The sequence below is a fragment of the Aquarana catesbeiana genome, linkage group LG01, assembly GCF_042186555.1.
Source record: "Aquarana catesbeiana isolate 2022-GZ linkage group LG01, ASM4218655v1, whole genome shotgun sequence".
NCBI classification, from domain to species: domain Eukaryota; kingdom Metazoa; phylum Chordata; class Amphibia; order Anura; family Ranidae; genus Aquarana; species Aquarana catesbeiana.
The window spans coordinates 447599019-447621493 of record NC_133324.1 but is presented as its reverse complement, the minus strand read 5'-3'; the positions used below and the strand labels follow the sequence as shown (position 1 = coordinate 447621493).

Sequence of the window (22475 nt, the reverse complement as noted above, 5' to 3'; positions counted from 1 at the left end):
AAACAATAACTGTATATTGATTGGTTTACGTCAAGTTTATGGTATATATACTGGAATGTTAATTTTTTTATATCACTAATGGTCAGCAACTTATAATGTGACTGCAATAGTGCGGCAAGCAATCTGACACTAACTGACATTGATTGGAAACTAATTAACTGCCACTAACTTCACCAGTGACACCAATATAGTGATCAGTGATGATACTATACACTGTTACTGTACTAATGGCACTGGCTGAGAAGGGGTTAACATCTTGGGTAATCAGGGGGTTAATTGTGTAATGTGTGCTGCTTTTTTCTAACGATCTCCAAACAGAGAGATCATTCCCTCTGTACAGAACCCTGTGCTGATTGTCAACACGGGTCTCTGGGCTGTGGTTAGCCAATCAACAGGTCCTGGGCATGAATCATTGGCCAGGATCTGCTGACACTAGACATGTGCAGAACAGAAAAAATTGTTTAGTTTCGGATAGATTCGTTATGTGACTATCTTTGTTTTGTTGATTCATTTCAGAACTTGTTTAGTTTTGTTTAATTTTGTTTCATTTATTAATTTTCTAACGAATTCCAAATTTTCGAAACGATTTGCATTCGGATTGGTTGAGAAATGATTGACCGATTTGAATTCTGTGTAAAGAATGGCTGGTTGTTAAGGAGCAGGCCAGGAAGCCTGCCACTGCGTCCTTTAAGTGGAGTTCCACCCAAAAGTGGAACTTCCGCTCATTTGTCTCCTCCCCCCCCTCCGGTGCCATTTGGCACCATTTGGGGGGAGGAGGGAGTGCATACCTGTCTTTGACCTGGTCACAAGCATTACGTCAGCAGCTCTGCTCCCTCCTCCTCCTTCCCCTGCCACAGGGCCAGTAGGAGAGAGCAGTGGTGCCTCGCTCATGTGCAGTAAGGACCCAGCGTGAAGCCATAAGGCTTCACTACTGGGTTTCCTTACCGGCAATGGCGGCTGCAACACCTAACAGCTGATGGAAACAGCAGCTGCGGTGTCAACATTGCAGGACTCCAGGACAGGTAAGTGTCCTATTATTAAAAGTCAGCTGCTGCAGTATGTGTAGCTGCTGGTTTTTAATTTTTGCAGGGGTGGGCAGACCTCCACATTAACAACCGATGACTCATCAGCTGTCAGAGGACTTCCCAACTGAGAGCTGAAATGTAAACAAAAGAATGATAGCAATAGAAAATTCAGAGAAAAAAACAGCGTGGGGTCCTCCCCAATCCATACCAGGCCCTTCAGGTCTGGTATAGATTTTAAGGGGAACGCCAAGCCAAAATTTTTTTTAAAACGGCGCGGGGTCCTCCAACATCCATACCAGACCCGATGAGCAAGTGCCCTCCCAACTCCTGAATCATAACAGGCCACATGACCACAAAATGGGGGGTGCTGTGGAGTGGGGGGTCTCTGCCCCCACCCCAAAGCACCATGTTGATGGGGTCAAAGGCCTCTTCCCCACAATGCTGGGCAGTGGTTGTGGGGGTCTGCGGACAGGGGGCTTTTTGGAATCTGGAAGCCCCCTTTAACAAGATCCCGGCCCCCCATGTGAATGAGTATGAGGTACATAATTTCCTGGCCTTCCAGACTGCATGCTCAGATAAGGTTCTGGTATGTATTTCAGGGGGGGGCCACACCATTTTTTTTTGGCATAGGGTTCCCCTTAAAATTCATACCAGATCCAGAGGTCCAGGAGGGAGTGGCACACGCTCGTCCCCCTCCTTCCTTTCCTTTGCCTGCTGGGCTGCATGCTCGGATAAGGGCCTGGTATGGACTTTAGGAGGACCTCACACCTTTTTTTATTCTTGGTGTGAACTCCCCCCCCCTTCAAAATCTATAGCAGACCCAAAGAGCCTGATTTGAATTGTGGAAATGAATTAGTGTAAATTGGTGTGAGTAAAGGGTTTCCTATTTGGAATTACAAAATTGCACATTTGTAATCCCTAGTTGTGTTTCAGGATAGAGTGGTAAAGGGTTAGAATATATTTCAGCTGTTATTGCTGTCTGTATCCTCACTAAAAGATTTCTGTATTTATTCTGGTGACCACTGTCACTGAGTAGGGATGAGCCGAACACCCCCCGGTTCGGTTCGCACCAGAACCCGCGAACGGACCGAAAGTTCGCACGAACGTTAGAACCCCATTGACGTCTATGGGACTCGAACGTTCGAAATCAAAAGTGCTCATTTTAAAGGCTAATTTGCATGGTATTGTCCTAAAAAGGGTTTGGGGACCCGGGTCCTACCCCAGGGGACATGTATCAATGCAAAAAAAACTTTTAAAAACGGCCTTTTTTTCGGGAGCAGTGATTTTAATGATGCTTAAAGTAAAAAAAAAAAGTGAAATATTCCTTTAAATATCGTACCTGGGGGGTGTCTATAGTATGCCTGTAAAGTGACGCGTGTTTCCCATGTTTAGAACAGTCCCTGCACCAAATGTCATTTTTAAAGGAAAAAATCTCATTTAAAACTGCTTGCGGGTTTAATGTCATGTCGGGTCATGGCAATATGGATGAAAATCAGTGAGACAAACGGCATGGGTACCCCCCAGTCCATTACCAGGCCCTTTGGGTCTTGTATGGATATTAAGGGGAACCCCGCACCCAAATTAAAATAAGGAAAGGTGTGGGGCCACCAGGCCCTATATACTCTGAACAGCAGTATACAGGCGGTGCAAACAAGACAGGGACTGTAGGTTTGTTGTTAAGTAGAATCTGTTTGTAATTTTGAACATTTTTAACGTGTTTAGCTCCAGCCAAAAAATCTTTTCTAAGCTTTTTGGAAAACATAGGGAAGGGTTATCACCCCTGTGACATTTGTTTTGCTGTCTTTCCTCCTCTTCAGAAGATTTCACCTCACTTTTTTGTCCCAATGAAAAATGTTTTTTGAAAATTTGGGTTTTTTTGTGGAACAAGGATTGGAAAGCATCAGTGGAAAGGAGAAATTGTTTTCCCATATTAACTCTTACAGGAGAGAATTTCCCTTCCTAGGGGTAGATTTCATCTCACTTCCTGTTGTCTCCTTCCGTTTGCAAGTAGGAGTCGTTTGTAAGTTAGATGTTTGAAAGTAGGGTCCTGCCCTATATACTCAGCAGAAATTTGGGCCTTAGGTGTTGCTGTGGCCACAACACTGTAAGCCCTCACAGGGCCCTGCTGTGAAATATTAGATCAAGAATTGTAATTACATGCCCCTGTTGAACAGGAGCTGAAAAATTAGGCCTTAGGCACTGGTGCTGGTGCCACAACACTGCAACCCCTCACAGACACTCTAGTTGGAATGCAGGAACGAGCCCTGCTGCAAAGTATTGCTTCAAAAATTGTAATTACACGCCCCTGTTAGACAGGGGCAGAAAAATTGGGCCTTAGGCACTGGTGCTGGTGCCACAACACTGCAACCCCTCACAGACACTCTAGTTGGAACGCAGGAACGAGCCCTGCTGCAAAGTATTGCATCAAAAATTGTAATTACATGCCCCTGTTAGACAGGGGCAGAAAAATTGGGCCTTAGGCACTGGTGCTGGTGCCACAACACTGCAACCCCTCACAGACACTCTAGTTGGAACGCAGGAACGAGCCCTGCTGCAAAGTATTGCATCAAAAATTGTAATTACACGCCCCTGTTAGACAGGGGCAGAAAAATTGGGCCTTAGGCACTGGTGCTGGTGCCACAACACTGCAACCCCTCACAGACACTCTAGTTGGAACGCAGGAACGAGCCCTGCTGCAAAGTATTGCATCAAAAATTGTAATTACACGCCCCTGTTAGACAGGGGCAGAAAAATTGGGCCCTAGGCACTGGTGCTGGTGCCACAACACTGCAACCCCTCACAGACACTCTAGTTGGAATGCAGGAACGAGCCCTGCTGCAAAGTATTACATCAAAAATTGTAATTACACGCCCCTGTTAAACAGGGGCTGAAAAATTGTGCCTTAGGCACTGGTGGTGGCGCCCAGAACCAAAAATGTTCTTACAAGCTATCAGCGTGATGATTGAGGAGGAAGAGGATAATTACTCAGGGATAGTCACTCAGCATCAGCATAGGCAGTCTTTGAAGGGATCTGAGATTTCAAAAAAAATTATTCGGTTACATCAGCATCAGGTGCTTGGTAGCTGGTGGTGATCCAAGACTCATTCATTTTTATGAAGGTCAGCCGATCGACCGAGTCGGTGGACAGACGCACCCTGTGATCGGTTACCACGCCTCCAGCAGCACTGAATGTGCGTTCCGAAAGAACGCTGGATGCAGGACAGGCCAGTAGCTCAATTGCATACTGTGCAAGCTCTGGCCAGTGATCCATCCTCAAGACCCAGTAACCCAGAGGATTTTCGGTGGGAAAGGTGTCCAAGTCTGATCTTGCCCCTAGGTATTCCTGCACCATGTAAAACAGACGCTGGCGATGGTTGCTGGAACCGATCATACCTTGGGGCTGCGGACCAAAAAATTGTCTGAACGCATCGGTCAGACGGCCACCTTCTCCACCGCTCCTTCTTTGACTGACCGAAGCCTCAGCAACACGTTGTCCAGAAACAGGAGTTTGTAACTTCCCAGTCTCTGGGAACGCGTTGCACAGACCTTTCTGCAAGGCCTCCCGAAGATGTTTCATCCTCTGCTCCCTCTGCGATGGCAAGATAAGGTCCGCAACCTTACCCTTGTAACGTGGATCAAGGAGGGTTGCCAGCCAGTATTGGTCCTTCTCCTTGATACCACGAATACGAGGATCCTTACGCAGGCTTTGCAGGATCAGGGAGGCCATGCAGCGTAGGTTTGCTGAGGCATTCGGTCCGGAGTCCTCTGGGTCACTAAGAACGACATGGTCCGCAGCCACCTCCTCCCAGCCACGTACAAGTGCATGTGTTTCTTGGGACTGATCCCTTAAAGACTGCTGCTGATGCTGAGTGCCAGGCTCCACCTCCATACTGACACAATCTTCCTCCTCCTCCTCTTCCTCCTCGTCCTCTTCCTGTGTGATCGGCGGGCACGCAGGAACACTGTCTGGATAAAGGGGGCCTTGAGAGCTAAGGAAGTCCTCCTCTTCCTGCCTCTGTTCTGCCTCAAGTGCCCTGTCCATTATTCCACGCAGCGTGTGCTCCAACAGGTGGACAAGGGGGACAGTGTCACTGATGCATGCACTGTCACTGCTCACCATCCTCGTGGCCTCCTCGAATGGTGACAGGACAGTGCATGCATCCCTGATCATGGCCCACTGGCGTGGGGAAAAAAAACCAAGCTCCCCTGACCCTGTCCTGGTGCCATAGTCGCACAGGTACTCATTGATGGCCCTCTGCTGCGTGTGCAGCCGCTGCAGCATGGCCAACGTTGAGTTCCACCTGGTGGGCATGTCACAGATTAGGCGGTTCTTGGGCAGGTTAAACTCCTTTTGGAGGTCCGTCAGCCGAGCACTGGCATTATATGACCGGCGGAAATGCACACAGACTTTCCTGGCCTGCCTCAGGACATCCTGTAAGCCCGGGTACCTGCCCAAGAACCGCTGCACCACCAAGTTAAGGACGTGAGCCAAACAGGGCACATGGGTCATTTGTCCCTGTCGGAGGGCAGAGAGGAGGTTGGTGCCATTGTCGCAAACCACCATTCCTGCCTTAAGTTGGCGTGGCGTCAACCACCTCTGAACCTGCCCCTGCAGAGCTGACAGAACCTCTGCCCCAGTGTGGCTCCTGTCCCCCAAGCACACCAGCTCAAGCACCGCATGGCATCTTTTGGCCTGCGTACTTGCGTAGCCCCTTGAACGCCTACGGAGCACCGCTGGTTCCGAGGAAGAGGCCATGGAGGAAGAAGAAGAGGAGGGGGTGGAGGAGAGAGGTGTGTCACAATCAGCATTTTGGAGGCGTGGTGGCGGAACAACCTCCAACACTACTGCACCTTGTCCTGCATCCTTCCCAGCTGCCAGCAGAGTCACCCAATGCGCCGTGAAACTTAGGTAACGTCCCTGTCCATGCCTGCTGGACCATGAGTCAGCGGTAATATGCACCTTACCGCTGACCGCCCTGTCCAGCGAGGCATGGACATTGCCTTCCACATGCCGGTAGAGAGCCGGAATCGCCTTCCGTGAGAAAAAGTGGCGTTTGGGTACCTGCCACTGAGGAACCGCACATTCCACAAACTCACGGAAGGGGGCAGAGTCTACCAACTGAAAAGGCAGCAGTTGAAGTGCTAGCAATTTTGCCAAGCTAGCATTCAACCGCTGGGCATGTGGATGGCTGGGAGCAAACTTCTTTCGGCGGTGCAGCAGCTGGGGCAGGGAAATTTGCCTGGTACAATCTGACGTCGGTGTACCAAAAGCAGATTGCCCACAAGTACTTGGCTGTGACACACCTAATTCTACACCTTCATTCCTCTCACTGCAGGTCTCAGAGAGGACTGAAGGTCTAGTGGGGTTGGAAATCTCAGCTGATGAGGAGCAAGGAGAGATCCTCTTTGTTCTTTGGTGTGGGTCTTTTAGATACGCTTGCCAACGAACTGCATGGCAGGTCAACATATGTCTGGTCAAGCATGTGGTACCCAAGCGGGAGATGTTTTGGCCACGCGAGATACGCTTGAGACATATGTTGCAAATAGCAGCGGTGCGATCTGATGCACTCGTCTCAAAAAAGGCCCACACCAAAGAACTTTTTGAATAACGCGCAGAGACTGCAGCGCCCTGCACATGTGGAGCTTTGGGGTGTGATGCAGTCAATGTGCTGCCCTTAGGCTGGCCCCTGGAGGGCATCCTGCCTCGTTGGTGATGTGCTGCCGCCTCCTCCTCCTCCTCCTCCTCCTCCTCCTCTCTCCTATCAGGCACCCACGTTGAGTCAGTGACCTCATCATCCCCTCCCTCCTCATCACTGGAGCAAACCTGGCAGTATGCTGCAGCAGGGGGAGCATGACTGCCAGATTGCTGTCCTTCTTGGGCACCCCCTCTGTCCGTGCTCATGTTACTGCCTTCATCGAGCTCAGTATCGTCATCAGAGCCTTCCAAACGCTGGGCATCCTCCTGGAGCATGTACCCAACACTGTGGTCAAACAGTTCGAGGGAATCCTCATGAGGACATGGTGGAGCTAGGGAAGGAGTCACTGATGACATTGAGCTGAGGGAAGAGGCCGCTGCTTTGCCAGACAAAGCACCTTGGGCATGGGTGAGAGAGGATGAGGAGGATGAGGACGGCTTGGTCATCCACTCGACCAAGTCTTCCGCATGTTGCGGCTCAACACGGCCAGCTGCCGAAAAAAAGGCCAAGCGTGTCCCATGGCCACGTGCTGATGAGGATGCACCGTCTCCACGACCAGCACTAGACACAGAGCCTGCTTGCCCTCTCTTATTGGCTTGTGACTGTCTGCCTCTCCTTCTTGGCCTTCCAGACATACTAATGGCCTGTAGCTGCACTAAGCTGGGATAGAACACCTGTAATTTTCTTCAAGTAGCTTTATATACTGTAACCAGACAAGCCTGCCTGTCAGTAGGAAGATAACAGGAACGGATCTAGCTGAACACTGTGAGCAGGACGCACTGTACTAAATGTAAATAGTCTAGCTGCCTGACCGTGGTACTAATAGGATCAAATAGAACACCTGTAATTTTCTTCAGGTAGCTTTATATACTGTAACCAGACAAGCCTGCCTGTCAGTAGGAAGATAACAGGAACGGATCTAGCTGTACACTGTGAGCAGGACGCACTGTACTAAATGTAAATAGTCTAGCTGCCTGACCGTGGTACTAATAGGATCAAATAGAACACCTGTAATTTTCTTCAAGTAGCTTTATATACTGTAACCAGACAAGCCTGCCTGTCAGTAGGAAGATAACAGGAACGGATCTAGCTGAACACTGTGAGCAGGACGCACTGTACTAAATGTAAATAGTCTAGCTGCCTGACCGTGGTACTAATAGGATCAAATAGAACACCTGTAATTTTCTTCAGGTAGCTTTATATACTGTAACCAGACAAGCCTGCCTGTCAGTAGGAAGATAACAGGAACGGATCTAGCTGTACACTGTGAGCAGGACGCACTGTACTAAATGTAAATAGTCTAGCTGCCTGACCGTGGTACTAATAGGATCAAATAGAACACCTGTAATTTTCTTCAGGTAGCTTTATATACTGTAACCAGACAAGCCTGCCTGTCAGTAGGAAGATAACAGGAACGGATCTAGCTGAACACTGTGAGCAGGACGCACTGTACTAAATGTAAATAGTCTAGCTGCCTGACCGTGGTACTAATAGGATCAAATAGAACACCTGTAATTTTCTTCAGGTAGCTTTATATACTGTAACCAGACAAGCCTGCCTGTCAGTAGGAAGATAACAGGAACGGATCTAGCTGTACACTGTGAGCAGGACGCACTGTACTAAATGTAAATAGTCTAGCTGCCTGACCGTGGTACTAATAGGATCAAATAGAACACCTGTAATTTTCTTCAGGTAGCTTTATATACTGTAACCAGACAAGCCTGCCTGTCAGTAGGAATTTAACAGGAACGGATCTAGCTGAACACTGTGAGCAGGACGCACTGCACTAAATGTAAATAGTCTAGAAGATAACAGGAACGGATCTAGCTGAACACTGTGAGCAGGACGCACTGCACTAAATGTAAATAGTCTAGAAGATAACAAGAACGGATCTAGCTGAACACTGTGAGCAGGACGCACTGCACTAAATGTAAATAGTCTAGAAGATAACAGGAACGGATCTAGCTGAACACTGTGAGCAGGACGCACTGCACTAAATGTAAATAGTCTAGAAGATAACAGGAACGGATCTAGCTGAACACTGTGAGCAGGACGCACTGCACTAAATGTAAATAGCAGGAACGGATCTAGCTGAACATTGTGAGCAGGACGCACTGCACTAAATGTAAATAGTCTAGAAGATAACAGGAACGGATCTAGCTGAACACTGTGACCAGGACGCACTGCACTAAATGTAAATAGTCTAGAAGATAACAGGAACGGATCTAGCTGAACACTGTGAGCAGGACGCACTGCACTAAATGTAAATAGCAGGAACGGATCTAGCTGAACACTGTGAGCAGGACGCACTGCACTAAATGTAAATAGTCTAGAAGATAACAGGAACGGATCTAGCTGAACACTGTGAGCAGGACGCACTGCACTAAATGTAAATAGCAGGAACGGCTCTAGCTGAACACTGTGAGCAGGACGCACTGCACTAAATGTAAATAGCAGGAACGGATCTAGCTGAACACTGTGAGCAGGACGCACTGCACTAAATGTAAATAGCAGGAACGGATCTAGCTGAACACTGTGAGCAGGACGCACTGCACTAAATGTAAATAGCAGGAACGGATCTAGCTGAACACTGTGAGCAGGACGCACTGCACTAAATGTAAATAGCAGGAACGGATCTAGCTGAACACTGTGAGCAGGACGCACTGCACTAAATGTAAATAGCAGGAACGGATCTAGCTGAACACTGTGAGCAGGACGCACTGCACTAAATGTAAATAGCAGGAACGGATCTAGCTGAACACTGTGAGCAGGACGCACTGCACTAAATGTAAATTGCAGGAACGGATCTAGGTGAACACTGTGAGCAGGACGCACTGCACTAAATGTAAATAGTCTAGAAGATAACAGGAACGGATCTAGCTGAACACTGTGAGCAGGACGCACTGCACTAAATGTAAATAGCAGGAACGGATCTAGCTGAACACTGTGAGCAGGACGCACTGCATTAAATGTAAATAGTCTAGATAGAAGATAACAGGAACGGATCTAGCTAAACTGAATACAGTGTATATATATATATGCAACACCTGGGATGCATATATATACACAATACACTGTAAGTGCAGCTAACTGACTGACTGTTCTGCCTAATCTATCTAACTCAAATCAAATGACACTGTCTCTCTCTCTCTCTATCTCTCAGCACACCGGAACACACACTACACAGGGCCGCCGTGCAGGCGGCCTTATATAGTGTGGGGTGTGTACTAAATCCCCTGAGCCATAATTGGCCAAAGCCACCCTGGCTTTGGCCAATTACAGCTCTCTCTACTGACGGCGCTGTGATTGGCCAAGCATGCGGGTCATAGTGCATGCTTGGCCAATCATCAGCCAGCAATGCACTGCGATGCCGCAGTGAATTATGGGCCGTGACGCGCCACACGAATTTAGCGCGAACGGCCCATAACGTTCGCAATTCGGCGAACGATCGAACAGCCGATGTTCGAGTCGAACATGGGTTCGACTCGAACACGAAGCTCATCCCTATCACTGAGTCTAAAAGTAAGAGAAAACCCAACATTTTGAGTAGTCAACAGAACAGGATTAGGGGGAAAATGTTACACCGAAGAAACGTGAAGTTACAACTGTCTAAGAGAGTGTTTCTGTTATTTTGAAGGGATTTCCTCTCTCATTTATGAGATTTTTCTTTTTGTTTACTTAATTACTATTTATTTCCATTTCAAACAAAAATACAAATACAAAAGTACAAACAGTCAATTTGGCTCCCGTGCTTAAGAGTTCAAATATTGCATAGGTATTGAAACATAAATTGCAACATCCAATACATTACTAAATGATCAATAACCTTTACTAAGAGAGCAATTTTTATTTTTATCTTTAGTAGAGAAGAAAAAACAAAACAAAAAAGAAATAGAAGCAAAATAAAAAAAAAAAAGGGGGGGGGGAGATAGATACTGATGCACTGGGGTTAATTCCAGATCAGGGGTACATATAGAATAGTAATATACTTCTAATTACATAGTAACAAAATAGTATAATGTTGTATAGTGTTATATGGTATTATATAATTTTGTCAGGGATCTATGATAGTATTGTAGTACAATGAGGTGGTTTTAAACTCAAACCAAAAGGCCCATATCTCTGAATGTTTGTCAGTTAAGCCCTTAGCAATATACGTAAGTTCTGCTTTGAGACATATGTCATCCACTTTATGGAGCCACTGAGTTAAGGTCGGTACAGACTGTTGCCTCCTATATATAGGCATCAAAGATTTGGCAGCATTTAACAAATGCGGGGTAATTGAATTTCAGATTTTGGAACATTGGATGTGGAGTACAATGGAGTAAGATAACCCGTGGACCAAATTGAACAGCCTCCTTTTGTATTATGGAGGTCACATTAATGACTGTCTGCCAAAACTTTTGGATAACAGGACAGGACCACCATATGTGACCATGGGTAGCATGACTTCCACACTCTCTCCAGCACAGAGGGGAGTTTGTAGGGAACACTGCATGTAACTTAACAGGCACGCACTGCCATCTAACAAGCAATTTATAGTTATCTACCTCTATAATATAAGAGAAGGAAGTTATATGAGAAAGTTTCAAAATCGTATCCCTTTGTATATCATTAAAGGAGAAGTACAGCCAAAGCTTGTTTGGCTGTACTTCTGTGGATCACAGCCGTACAGTTCATTCTGTGACACGTCACAGAAGTCAGTCCATGGTCCGTGTCATCACAACACAGAGGTGGGATTTGCCAGATCCCTGGACAGACACCCAGCTTAGCCTCTCAGGCAGCCCCTGAGAACCTGAGCCAGCCGCTTCCACCCCCTCCACAGTCCAGCACTCCAATGAGCGAGGAGTGGGGAGAGCAGAGAGCTGTGACTGACAGTCTGCAGCTCACTGCTCACGGAGCTGTGAGAACCGAGTGATCAGCGATGTTCTATTGCTCGGTTCTCAGTGTTGGAGGCACCGGCAACAGATGCAGCATCAGATCGATGCTGCATCCACCTAGATAAGTATGATTCTTAAAAAAACAAAAAAAATACTTCTCTTTTAAGACAGGATTGTAAATTGTCCTATCAAATCCTCATCTATGAGATACTGTGTATTCCAAAGGGAGAACAAAACCAGAAGGGAGGACCTATACATAGTGCCTCTACAGTCTAATGGGTTGCCCATCAGTCATTTCATACAGCATGTGCTGTAGTTGTATTTCTTTGTTAAATGTGCACTTTGCTTTGCCATTTTCCCAAGGCAGACATTGAGTATGAGAAACAAACATTCACAATTCAGTCGTGATTTTCTCTGCACCTGAAGGATAAAATACTTAAAGTGTGTAGACTGCAGATGTCTCTGGCTTGTTGTTGTTTCCCACCCACATGCATCGAATAAATCAGACTTTTGGGCAGTGCTTCTGATAACTATGAAATAGTCAAGCCATTGCTCCAGATGGAAAGGAATTGATCTGCTCTTCTTTAGGGACACATCCTAGTAGAAGAGAGCAGATTTATACATATACAGTATGTGAACTCATCTATGAAGTACTGTATATTCCACAGAGAGAAAGCTTGGATAGGTTTGTCTGAAGCTGAGAACAATACTGATATGTCAGGATGCATCGCTATCTGTGATCTATTTCCCAATTGTTCTCTTCCATAATGTTCTGTCTGCTGCTTTTATGATTATCTGATTTATTCCACAAATATAGAATTCTGCTGAAGTTAAAATGTCAGGCTTAAGTGTTATGATTCATTTTTAACAGGCGTAATCCCATATACCATATATATAGAAATGACCAGGACCACAATTACCTTAAAGTGTTACTAAACCAAGGACCCTGCATTCACTATATCTGGTCTCTCACAGTTTACACAAAACATAGAAATGCAATAGTTTTAGTAAATATAAACTGCTAAATACCTTTTCTCATCAACAGTTAGAGCAGTCTTGTGACTCCTATCAGTGTCTGGTTAAAGCTTGTAGGAGGAGTTTTCATGATCCCTTGATTGTCCTATGAGGCTGCAGGACCCCTGGCCCTCTGTCTGGACAGTGCTGATTGGCCCTGTGCTGAACACATGCACCTCCCAAGAAAAAAAAAGAGAAGACAGGATCAAACAGCCTTTTTACACAATGCAGAGGATTAACTCCTTAGGTTCAACAGTGAGTATAACAAGCATGCTTTACTGCATATAAAACTTTAAAGGAAATCTATACTGAGGTAAATATGTAGCCCACCATTAATTAGCTCTTTCTTAAATCTGAAATGCTAGTTACCTGGCTATCTCTGACTTAAACATTTTGAGGAACTAACCTGGAACAAGCAGTATCCCACAATGTTTAGTCAAAGCTGCATATTTATTATATTTGAAGATGCACTGTCACATTGTCCAATAAGGGCAGGGTGGCCCCAGACCCCTTAACCACTGGTGCTTATGTGACAATACCCATTGCTGTATTGGGAGCATGTGTTTTCCTTCCATGTAACAGTGCTAGGGTCTAGCAGCCAATTGCTAGTTATTATTATACAGGATTTATAAAGTGCCAGTAGGTTGCACAGTGCTTTACAATGTTAGGGCAAACAGTACAGTTACAATACAATTTAATACAAGAGGAATCAGAGGCCCTGCTCATTAGAGCTTACTGTCAGGTGAGTACTTACCGAGGCCGAGATGCCGAGAGCGGTTCGCCCTTGCCACTACGCGCACCCCGTCCCCTGGAGATGAAACAGGGAATGGGTGGCACTAAGGAGCACGGGCCACCAGCAGGTATGGGTTCCTTGTGGGAAACTGCAGAGCCGGGTTTGGGGATGCAGGAGTCCAGGAACCGGTGGAAGTCCCGTTGCTGGGTGGAGCAGACAAACTGTAAGCAAGCAGAGGGTCAAGCACAGGCAAAAAGTAAGACAAGTCCGTAGAACAGGCCGGGGGTCAAACACTGGTATCGGACAGAGGAAGTCTGTTAATCAGGCCGGGGGTCAAACACTGGTATCAAGCAGAGGATGTCTGTTAATCAGGCCGGGGGTCAAACACTGGTATCAAGCAGAGGAAGTCCGTTAATCAGGCCGGGGGTCAAACATTGGTATCAAGCAGAGGAAGTCTGTTAATGAGGCCGGGGGTCAAACACTTGTATCAAGCAGAGGAAGTCCGTTAATCAGGCCGGGGGTCAAACACTGGTATCAAGCAGAGGAAGTCCATTAATCAGGCCGGGGGTCAAACACTGGTATCAAGCAGAGGAAGTCCGTTAATCAGGCCGGGGGTCAAACACTGGTATCAAGCAGAGGAAGTCCGTTAATGAGGCTGGGGGTCAAACACTGGTATCAAGCAGAGGAAGTCCGTTAATCAGGCCGGGGGTCAATCCAGGAGAGAGGCAGCGTGGTAAGAGCAGTCCAGGTCACAACAGGAGATCAGGTGAGCATAAACAGGAAACAGGAAGCAACAGAAGCTGAAGACAAACCAGCAACCAGTCTGGGTGCTGGAGCTGATTTAAATAGCCCCGCCAGAGTGTCACGGTGGTCGTGCATGAGTTACCGCATGCACCCGTGTGCTATCACGCACGCGCGCGCGCCGCTCCGTCGGGCCGCGCGCAAACATGCGCCCAGGGACAGGATGAATGTGACTGGAGAAGACCCTTCTCTGACATTTACAATCTAAAAGGGAGGGTCAAGTGATACAAAGGGTAGTAACTGTGGGGGATGAGCTGATGGAGAAAATAAAAGTACATTTGTTAGGTGAAGGCAGGATAGGCTTCTCTGAAGAGTTTTCAGGGATTGCTTAAAAGTGGTTAGGAGATAGTCAAACAGATTGGCATAGGGAATTCCAAAGGATGGGAGAGGCTCGGGAGAAGTCCTGGAACTAGAGAGCAGGAGGTCTTGGGAGGAACGAAGAGAACAATTTGGTTGGTATTTTGAGGCTAGTTAGTTATAAGCATCGTCTCATGACCAGGGGAATTGTTGTCATCATCTTTCTTAGCATCAGACTCCTGACGACACAAGGAATTATAGAGCTGGTTGCTACTGAGGCAGGAGAGGTTAATATCAGGGGTTGGGAAGGTGGTGTGAATCTGCAAAGATGGTTTACTAAAGGCAGAAAGATTGTTCACTTTGCAAGTGGGGTAATTTCTCATATCTTAGTGAACAAGGTGACATTGTGCTGACTTCCATCATCCAATTATATGCATTTAATAATAATAATAACATTTTTTTTTTCCTTTCACGCAATTGGCTATTTTTTGCTAATTGAAATTCCACTTAAATTACTAAGCTCTTTACATGAGGGTGGTACTTGAGGTTTTCGGGTTTGGTCCTCAGTTCCGGAAGTGGATCGACATTTTATATCATTGCCCCACAGCAGCCATTAAGCTAAACAATATATTATCCGAATTTTTTCCAGTGCGTAGGGGCACTCGCCAGGGATGTCCTTTATCCCCAGGTCTTTTCTCTATTATGATTGAACCCTTGGCGGTGGCCTTGCGAGCCTCTGAGGAGGTACAGGGGATTACGGTGGGTAGCTTGACCGAAAAAATGGCACTATATGCGGACGATATGGTTCTTTTTTTGCGAGACTCCAAGAATTCCCGGTCAGCAGCTTTAGACATTCTTAATTCGTTTGCTCGTTTTTCGGGTCTGAAAGTTAACTGGGGAAAATCCCAGATTCTATTACTCAGGACGCCATCCCCCAGATGTGAGATTCCCGTAAATTGTCCCTTGCAGAAGGTAGAGGTGATCAAATATCTGGGGTTACATATCTCCAACTCCGTGTCAGATTTTATTGCTTTGAATGTCGATCCACTTTTGACCAAACTAAAATCCAGATTACAGGCGTGGCAGAATCTTCCTCTGACACTCATAGGTAGGGTGAATTTAGTAAAAATTAAATTTCTACCTCTATTTTTATATGTATTTCGGAATTCTCCTATATGGATACCGAGATATATATTCAAAAGAATAGATCAACTTATTCCTGTGGCAGGGGCGACAACCCCGAATGAAACTCCGGGTGTTACAACTGCCGTGGAAACAAGGGGGTCTGGCAGTCCCAGACTTTCACAGATATTTCTTAGCGGGTCAACTAGTATTCGCTCACAGGTGGTTTACGATACCTGAGGATGACACTGCCAATACTTTAGAGGCAGCTGTTGTTGGTTCGTATGAGGCACTGACACACCTCCCATTTCGAGGTGTCAGGGCTCCATATAGGCTCACGTTATCCATGCGCGCAACCTGTAGGGCATGGGTGGCAGTGACCAAAATGGGTAGCACTTCTGAGATTTCTCCCCACACACCACTTTGGAAGAATCCTAAATTGATACATTTCTGTGAGTACCCTGATCCGATCATCTGGACTAAATTTGGTATTAAGACGCTGAGGGACATAGTGGGCGGTGGGAAACTTTTGCAGTTTGATGTCCTGAAAACTAAGTTTAGTCTTCCTAACACTCATTTGTTTCGTTATCTTCAGCTTCGGCATGCATACAATGCCCAGTTTGATGATATTGGTGTTACCCTAAAAATGAGTGATTTGGAATCTCTGCTGAGAGAGGAAACTTTAGACAAGGCCCTGTCTACAATCTACAAACAAATGTTCAGTGGGGGAGGAGATATCCTTGCAAAGTGTAGGGCGGCGTGGGAGGAGGTGTTCTCCCAGATGGACGGGGATGACTGGGACGATATATGGGACATTCATTTTGCAAGATTGGCCTCCGCCAAGGACCATCTCATCCAATTTAAATTCCTACATCATATTTATCTTACTCCAGCTAGATTGGCTAAGATGTTCCCTGCTCAGTTGCTGGAGGTGCAGTTCCCTTACTGCTGATTTCATGCATATCTTCTGGAATTGCTCGAGCATTCAAGCCTTTTGGAAGGGGGTCACAGAATGTATAGCTGAAGTAACCGCCATTAATATACAGCCTACGATAGAAGTGTGTCTTTTGGGTTTGGTAGACAGTCTAGCCCCAAAGAGAGTAACGCGTACCTTACTGACAATACTAATCTATTACACTAGGAAGACAATAGTGTTATGGAAAAAGCCCAATCCTCCATCTGTTTCAGCATGGAAGGGTGTGGTAAATAGAGCTGCACCTTTTTACAAGGCTACATATATAAGCAGGGGAATACCACAGAAATTTGACAAAGTGTGGGGCAGTTGGATGAATAGCGATACTACGGTAGCAGAGTAAGTGGCACATAATGAAATGCACCTGATGTGAGCTTTAACATGTATGTAACCATTTGACATATTGAAATGTATTGTTAATTGTTATTAGAGGAAGGGGGCCTTCCTATCATTACTTTTATTTTTCTGATCCGGTCATGGAGTGAAGGTCTGGAAGGAGGAGGAGAGAGTCAATGCTGAAGAATGTAAATAGTTTTTTTTTTTTTTTTTTTTTTTGTGTGTGGCTCATTGGGTCTTGTGTTTAATTGTAATTGTTATGTTATAAAAGCAATAAACAAAACTTTAAAAAAAAAACAATTACTAAGCTCTGGAGAAAATATCCTTGTAAAATGCAACTTCCCTTTCAAAGCGAACAGCCTGTTTGCCTTTAGTAAATCAACCTCATCGTCTCATTATTTTTAGGCAATAACTGCAAAGAGTTCTGCTAAAAGGGAGTAAAAACGAAGCTGTCTGCACAGTCATTGCTGACTTCTCCTCTTCAGTTAATGGACATTTCGGCAGAAGATAAAATGCTGTTGAGACCATTCAATAAAGCTTCTCTTCCTTGGTAGCAATACTTTATAGTATACCTGCAACAAAAAGCTTTTTTTTCTTATAGAGTAGGAAATAATTTAAAGCCATCTGGTTGTTTTTTTTTTCTGGGTGCAAGGAGGAAAGCACCAAATGCAGAATGTATAAAGTCCAGATTTCATTTTTGTCAGACTCTTATCAAAGAAAAAGCGAAAAAGTTTTGTGGGTTCCCCCCCACATCAGGGCCTGGCACATATTGAGCAAAGCATGTACTGAACTGATAACATTGGGGGAATCCTGTAGGGTAATTAGGATGATTGCTCCAGATGCCTGTTAAGCTGTTTTTGGGGTTTCTTCACTTCACTTCTTGTACCAATGACACAACAGGATGTGAGAGAAAATTTCTACAAAGTGAGGGGAAATTGCATATTAGAGAGAGAGTTGTCCCCAGATGATGTGTCTTTATTGGAATATTTTGGATTTCCAATTACTTTCTATCAATAGTCACCAGTACAAATGGAAAATGTGAATCTTCCCAGAAAGGAATAAAACAGTTATAATTAGCTGACAGAGGTTCTACTCTTTCCCTACACACAAAAAAAGTTTTGGCTAAAGATACCTTTTAACCCTTGTATTGCATCTTTGTAAGTTTTACAGTGTGGCAGTACTGGGATAAAAACCAACTTGTGTCTGCATTTCTTGGCAAATAGAAGTGATCACTTTTGTTGTATATGTTAAATATAGTGCCCCCCTTGACCGACTTCTGGATGAGCGAGTTTGGAGTGGAGGAATTTGACTGGCCTGCACAGAGTCATGACCTTAACCTGATAGAACACCTTAGGGATGAATTAGAGCGGAGGCTACGAGCCAGTCCTTCTTGCCCAACATCAGTGCCTGACCTCACAAATGCACTTCTGGAAGAATGGTCAAACATTTCCATAGACACACTCCTAAACTTTGTGGACAGCCTTCCCAGAAGAGTTGAAGCTGTTATTGCTGCAAAGGGTGGGCCAGCTCAATATTGAACCCTACGGACTAAGACTGGGATACCAATAATGTTCATGTGCGTGTAAAGGCAACTGTCCCAATACTTTTGCCAAAATAGTGTATGTGTGATAAAGGGAAAAATGGCTCTAGCAGTGAAAGGGTTTTGAGATGTGTCCCAAGGCATGTCCCAAGGGTACAGTAGATACAGTGGAAGATAGTTGCAGTGTCTGCTGGCCCTTGACAACTATGGTGAGCCATACTTAAATTTCTGCCATCCTAACCTTGTCTTAATATATGACACTGCTTCTTGATATATGGTGCAGTAACTGTTAGCTGAGATTTAGACTATACACAATGGGTGATTGGTGCAGGATGTAAATGAAATAAAGGCAGTCGTTTAAAGTTTCCTAGTATAGCGGGTCCTGAAAATGTACGAGGAAAACAAAGCAGTCCTAGCTGAATCCAGTCCTTTGATGACCAGCCCTGTTAGTGTAAGTGATTAGCAGTGTAGTGCTGCTTCTGTTTATCGTCCTTTGTGGAGTCTAGCTAATTGGGTAAGGCAGAAAATTGCCCAATCTTTTAGTTTTGACTATAAGCAGGGAAAGACCCAGCAGCCCGATTTATGGGCAAAGTTGCCAGGTTTGCTGGTAAATGGCTAATCATAGAAAAATTAAGCCATTGTGCTCCTATGTACCAACTGATCTACTTATGTTCACAGGTTTTTAGCTATTTAAATAGATCAACAATAGACATTTATTTTTTTCTTTCAATAGGATTGTCCGGCAGATTCAGGAGATTTTCGGGCCCAGCAGTGTTCAGCTCACAATGATGTCAAGTACCAAGGACAATATAGGGAGTGGCTTCCAGTTTATAATGATCCTGAAAACCCATGTTCTCTAAAGTGCCAAGCAAAGGGGACATCTCTTGTTGTAGAACTTGCTCCGAAGGTCCTAGATGGTACTCGATGTTACACAGAATCCTTGGATATGTGCATCAGTGGTTTATGTCAGGTAAGAAAAAGTAATTGTTTGGTTTTTCTCTATTCTTAGGTTGTTCCATAAAGTGAACCCCGCTTATTATGCTTTATGAATATAAAGACTCAATCTGTCTGCATTCTATTTCATCTTAAAGCGGGAGTCTGGCGACCAATCTTTTTTTTTTTTATTTTTAGGTCATTGAGACACTTTGCTAACCCCAAAATAATACTCACAGTTTGGGTGTAATATTTCCGCCTCTGTCTGTTTTCGTTCTGAAGAATAACTTAAAAAATGTGATGCTGGCTGTTTCCATCTTGCTTGTGGGCATGTGAAGCCCACAAGCATTGATTTCCTGGATGCGGGGAATGCTGTTCATTCACAGCTTGTTCACAAGCATGATCATTGTTTCCGCACTGAATCTTGGGAAGCCTGGCACTAAGCTCCCAGGAGACAGTGCGGCGCCGGGGAAAGACAATAAACACGCCTACTCCCATGGGAGGAGAGACAGGTAGTGCCACAATAAAGTACAATATAAAGGTAATTACAGCGATAAAAAAAGAATTTGCGCAGCATTTGAACATCTATGCAGTTAACTGAAGGGAGTAAGATCAAGTTAAAAATTTGAGTGGAACCCCGCTTTAAAGGACACCTGTCATGAAAAAATGCAGGGTCTACCGGTGCTGATCTCCCTCTCAAACAGCTAGATTCCTAGCTGTCTCTGGCTGAATCATTTCTAGGTAACAGACCTGAAACAACCATGCAAAAAGTAAAGTCAAAAGTAATTCAGAACTCCTGATCTGTACATCTGAAGTTTTCCAGAATGGACGTCATGGTGGCCCCCATATTTGTCTCATGAAAGTATTCACAATGCAACTGGTCATAAACATATGGGTTGTAATTTTTTTTTTCTTTTCAATCCTTTTTATTGAATTTGCAAAAAGGTAGAAATAGTACAACAATAGTGCTTCATGACACTTATAGACTAAAAGTAATCAAAGAGGCAAAAAAAGGGGGTGAGTACAAGTCACTCCAAAGTGTGCTTAATAATCCAACAGTACAGAACCTATCAGTGGGGATAAAGCCATAAACACAAAAGTCTAGTATAGTGTAGCAAATCAAACTACCAAATGGTTGTAATTTTTCATGTGAGGCTTGCTTTAAAACTTACCCTTCCTTTTCTATGCAATTTTTACACAAAATGTAATCTTTATGTTGTGGTCGCCTATTATTCTGATGCAATTGTGACTAAAAGCATAGTTTGAAGATCTCTATCTAACACACAATACACAGATATTGTATTAATAAGAAGTATACCAAAATAATGTTAAAATAATATTGTTTGTAAATCAAAAATGTACTATACAAAAGAGTACATTATTTATTTAATATATAGGTGTAACCTAATTCAATCAAGAATATAAAAAGCTGTTATTTGGCAAGTTTATAAAGAATGACAATAATGACAGATTCAGTAAGTTGCAGATTACTAAAAATGCTAGCGGATTAGTTTAAAGTGCTGTACAGACAGATCTTGAATTCTCCATAGCCAACATCGGCGGCAGGGCTGGCAGAAGCAGCATAGCCATCTATATATCATGTTACTGATGATCAGGAACACATTCTCATGTATAACAAACGTTTCCAGACTGCCGCCCTCCCTGCCAGTACAAGCTGGCTAGGTCCTCACTAGTTCACTCTCTGGCTGTGTATACCTAGAACTGAACTGCTAGCAGAGTAGAGTGATAGTTTATTGTTCATTCGAGTATACTGATGCAGAATGAGCAAACTACCTCTTTACAACCTCTCCGCCTCCAGCCGCAGTGTACCGTGTGTAACTATGATGTCTGATCTAGTTATTTTGATACTAAGGTTAGCCAGTCTATTAGAGTAGGGTCGGGCGGTATAAGACAGTTGGCCAAGGTGAGGTATAAATCCAGTACTGTATAAAGAGGGAATGCTAATGTCAACCATCTAAGGGAAATAAACTGGATGTCAAATAAAGTGCAAATAGATCTTAAGGTGAACCTGCATACCTATCAACAGGGCTGCAGCAACTAACAGTGTAAGCAAGTACTGTGGGTGGTAGCTTATGCTCAAAGTTATAATCTAAATCTTCCATCATCCAATCACCTGCATGCAAAAAAGTGTTTTTAAAAATTTTCCTTGCAAGTGATTAGGTATTCTTTGCAAAGTGAGGATTCACTAAGCTCTGGAGCAAATTCTCTTGCAAAGTGAACAGTCTATGTGCCTCTAGAAAATCAATCCCAGTGTGTTATTGATATACAATAAAATAAATTGATAAAATCAATAAACAAGTTGCCCCAGATTAACGTCTGGGGGCCAACTTTAAATTTGAAGCAAAAGAATAATTTTCTCAAGAGCATCCAAACCTGACAAAGTGACTTACATCTTTAAAGTAAATCTTAAGGCCCCTTTCACACTCGGGGCGGTTTGCAGGCAGTATTTTTAGCGCAATAACGCCTGCAAACCGCCCCAGTGTGAAAGGGGCCTTAGGCTCAAGAAAGGAAAAGTTATATAACACAGCTTTTCGATTCTTTGATGTAGCGGCTGCATTCATTTTTATTTTTCAGGCTAAGTAAGCATAAAAAATACCTGTTGATCCTGCTCGAAATCCAGCATCTTTGTAACTTCATGTGTTCATAACCTAAACCTTAAACAATTTTATCAGCTTTACCATCGTCTGTAAACTACAAAACATCTACCTTCTATGTAATAGAGATGAAGAGAAGGAGAATTGTTGTAGTTTAAATGAAGGCAGCTACCAAAGTTGACTAAGGCCTCATGTACACTGCTGCTGGTAAACTGACTTTTAGGAGCAGTTGGGCATTTTTTTCAGCTGCCCCTGAACTCTCCTCTGTTATATTATCAGTACATGTACACAGAGTCGTTTATAGTCGTTTCTAGGCTGTTGCGTTTAGAGGCTTTTTTTGGAACCCCAAAAAAATGCATTCAGAAATTGTGTTTAGAGGCATTTCAAGCACCAAACGCTTCTAAACGTGGCTAAATGCGGTAACTCGCATTTAGCCACATTTCGTTTACAGGCATTTTTCATCTTTGGCTATTTATAAAACAAAAACATTTTCCAAACGCTTCTAAACGC

General features: G+C 44.5%; 1 protein-coding gene across 2 annotated transcripts in view; it reads left to right on the top strand.

Moving 5' to 3' along the window:
* The window catches only part of ADAMTSL1 (ADAMTS like 1), a 527411-nt gene that overhangs the window by 142423 nt on the left and 362513 nt on the right, over nt 1-22475 (top strand). For both annotated transcript variants that reach the window (XM_073636588.1, XM_073636596.1), the window contains exon 4: nt 19151-19387. In XM_073636588.1, coding sequence (XP_073492689.1) covers nt 19151-19387 — 237 coding nt within the window. The remainder of the gene's footprint in view (nt 1-19150; nt 19388-22475) is intronic.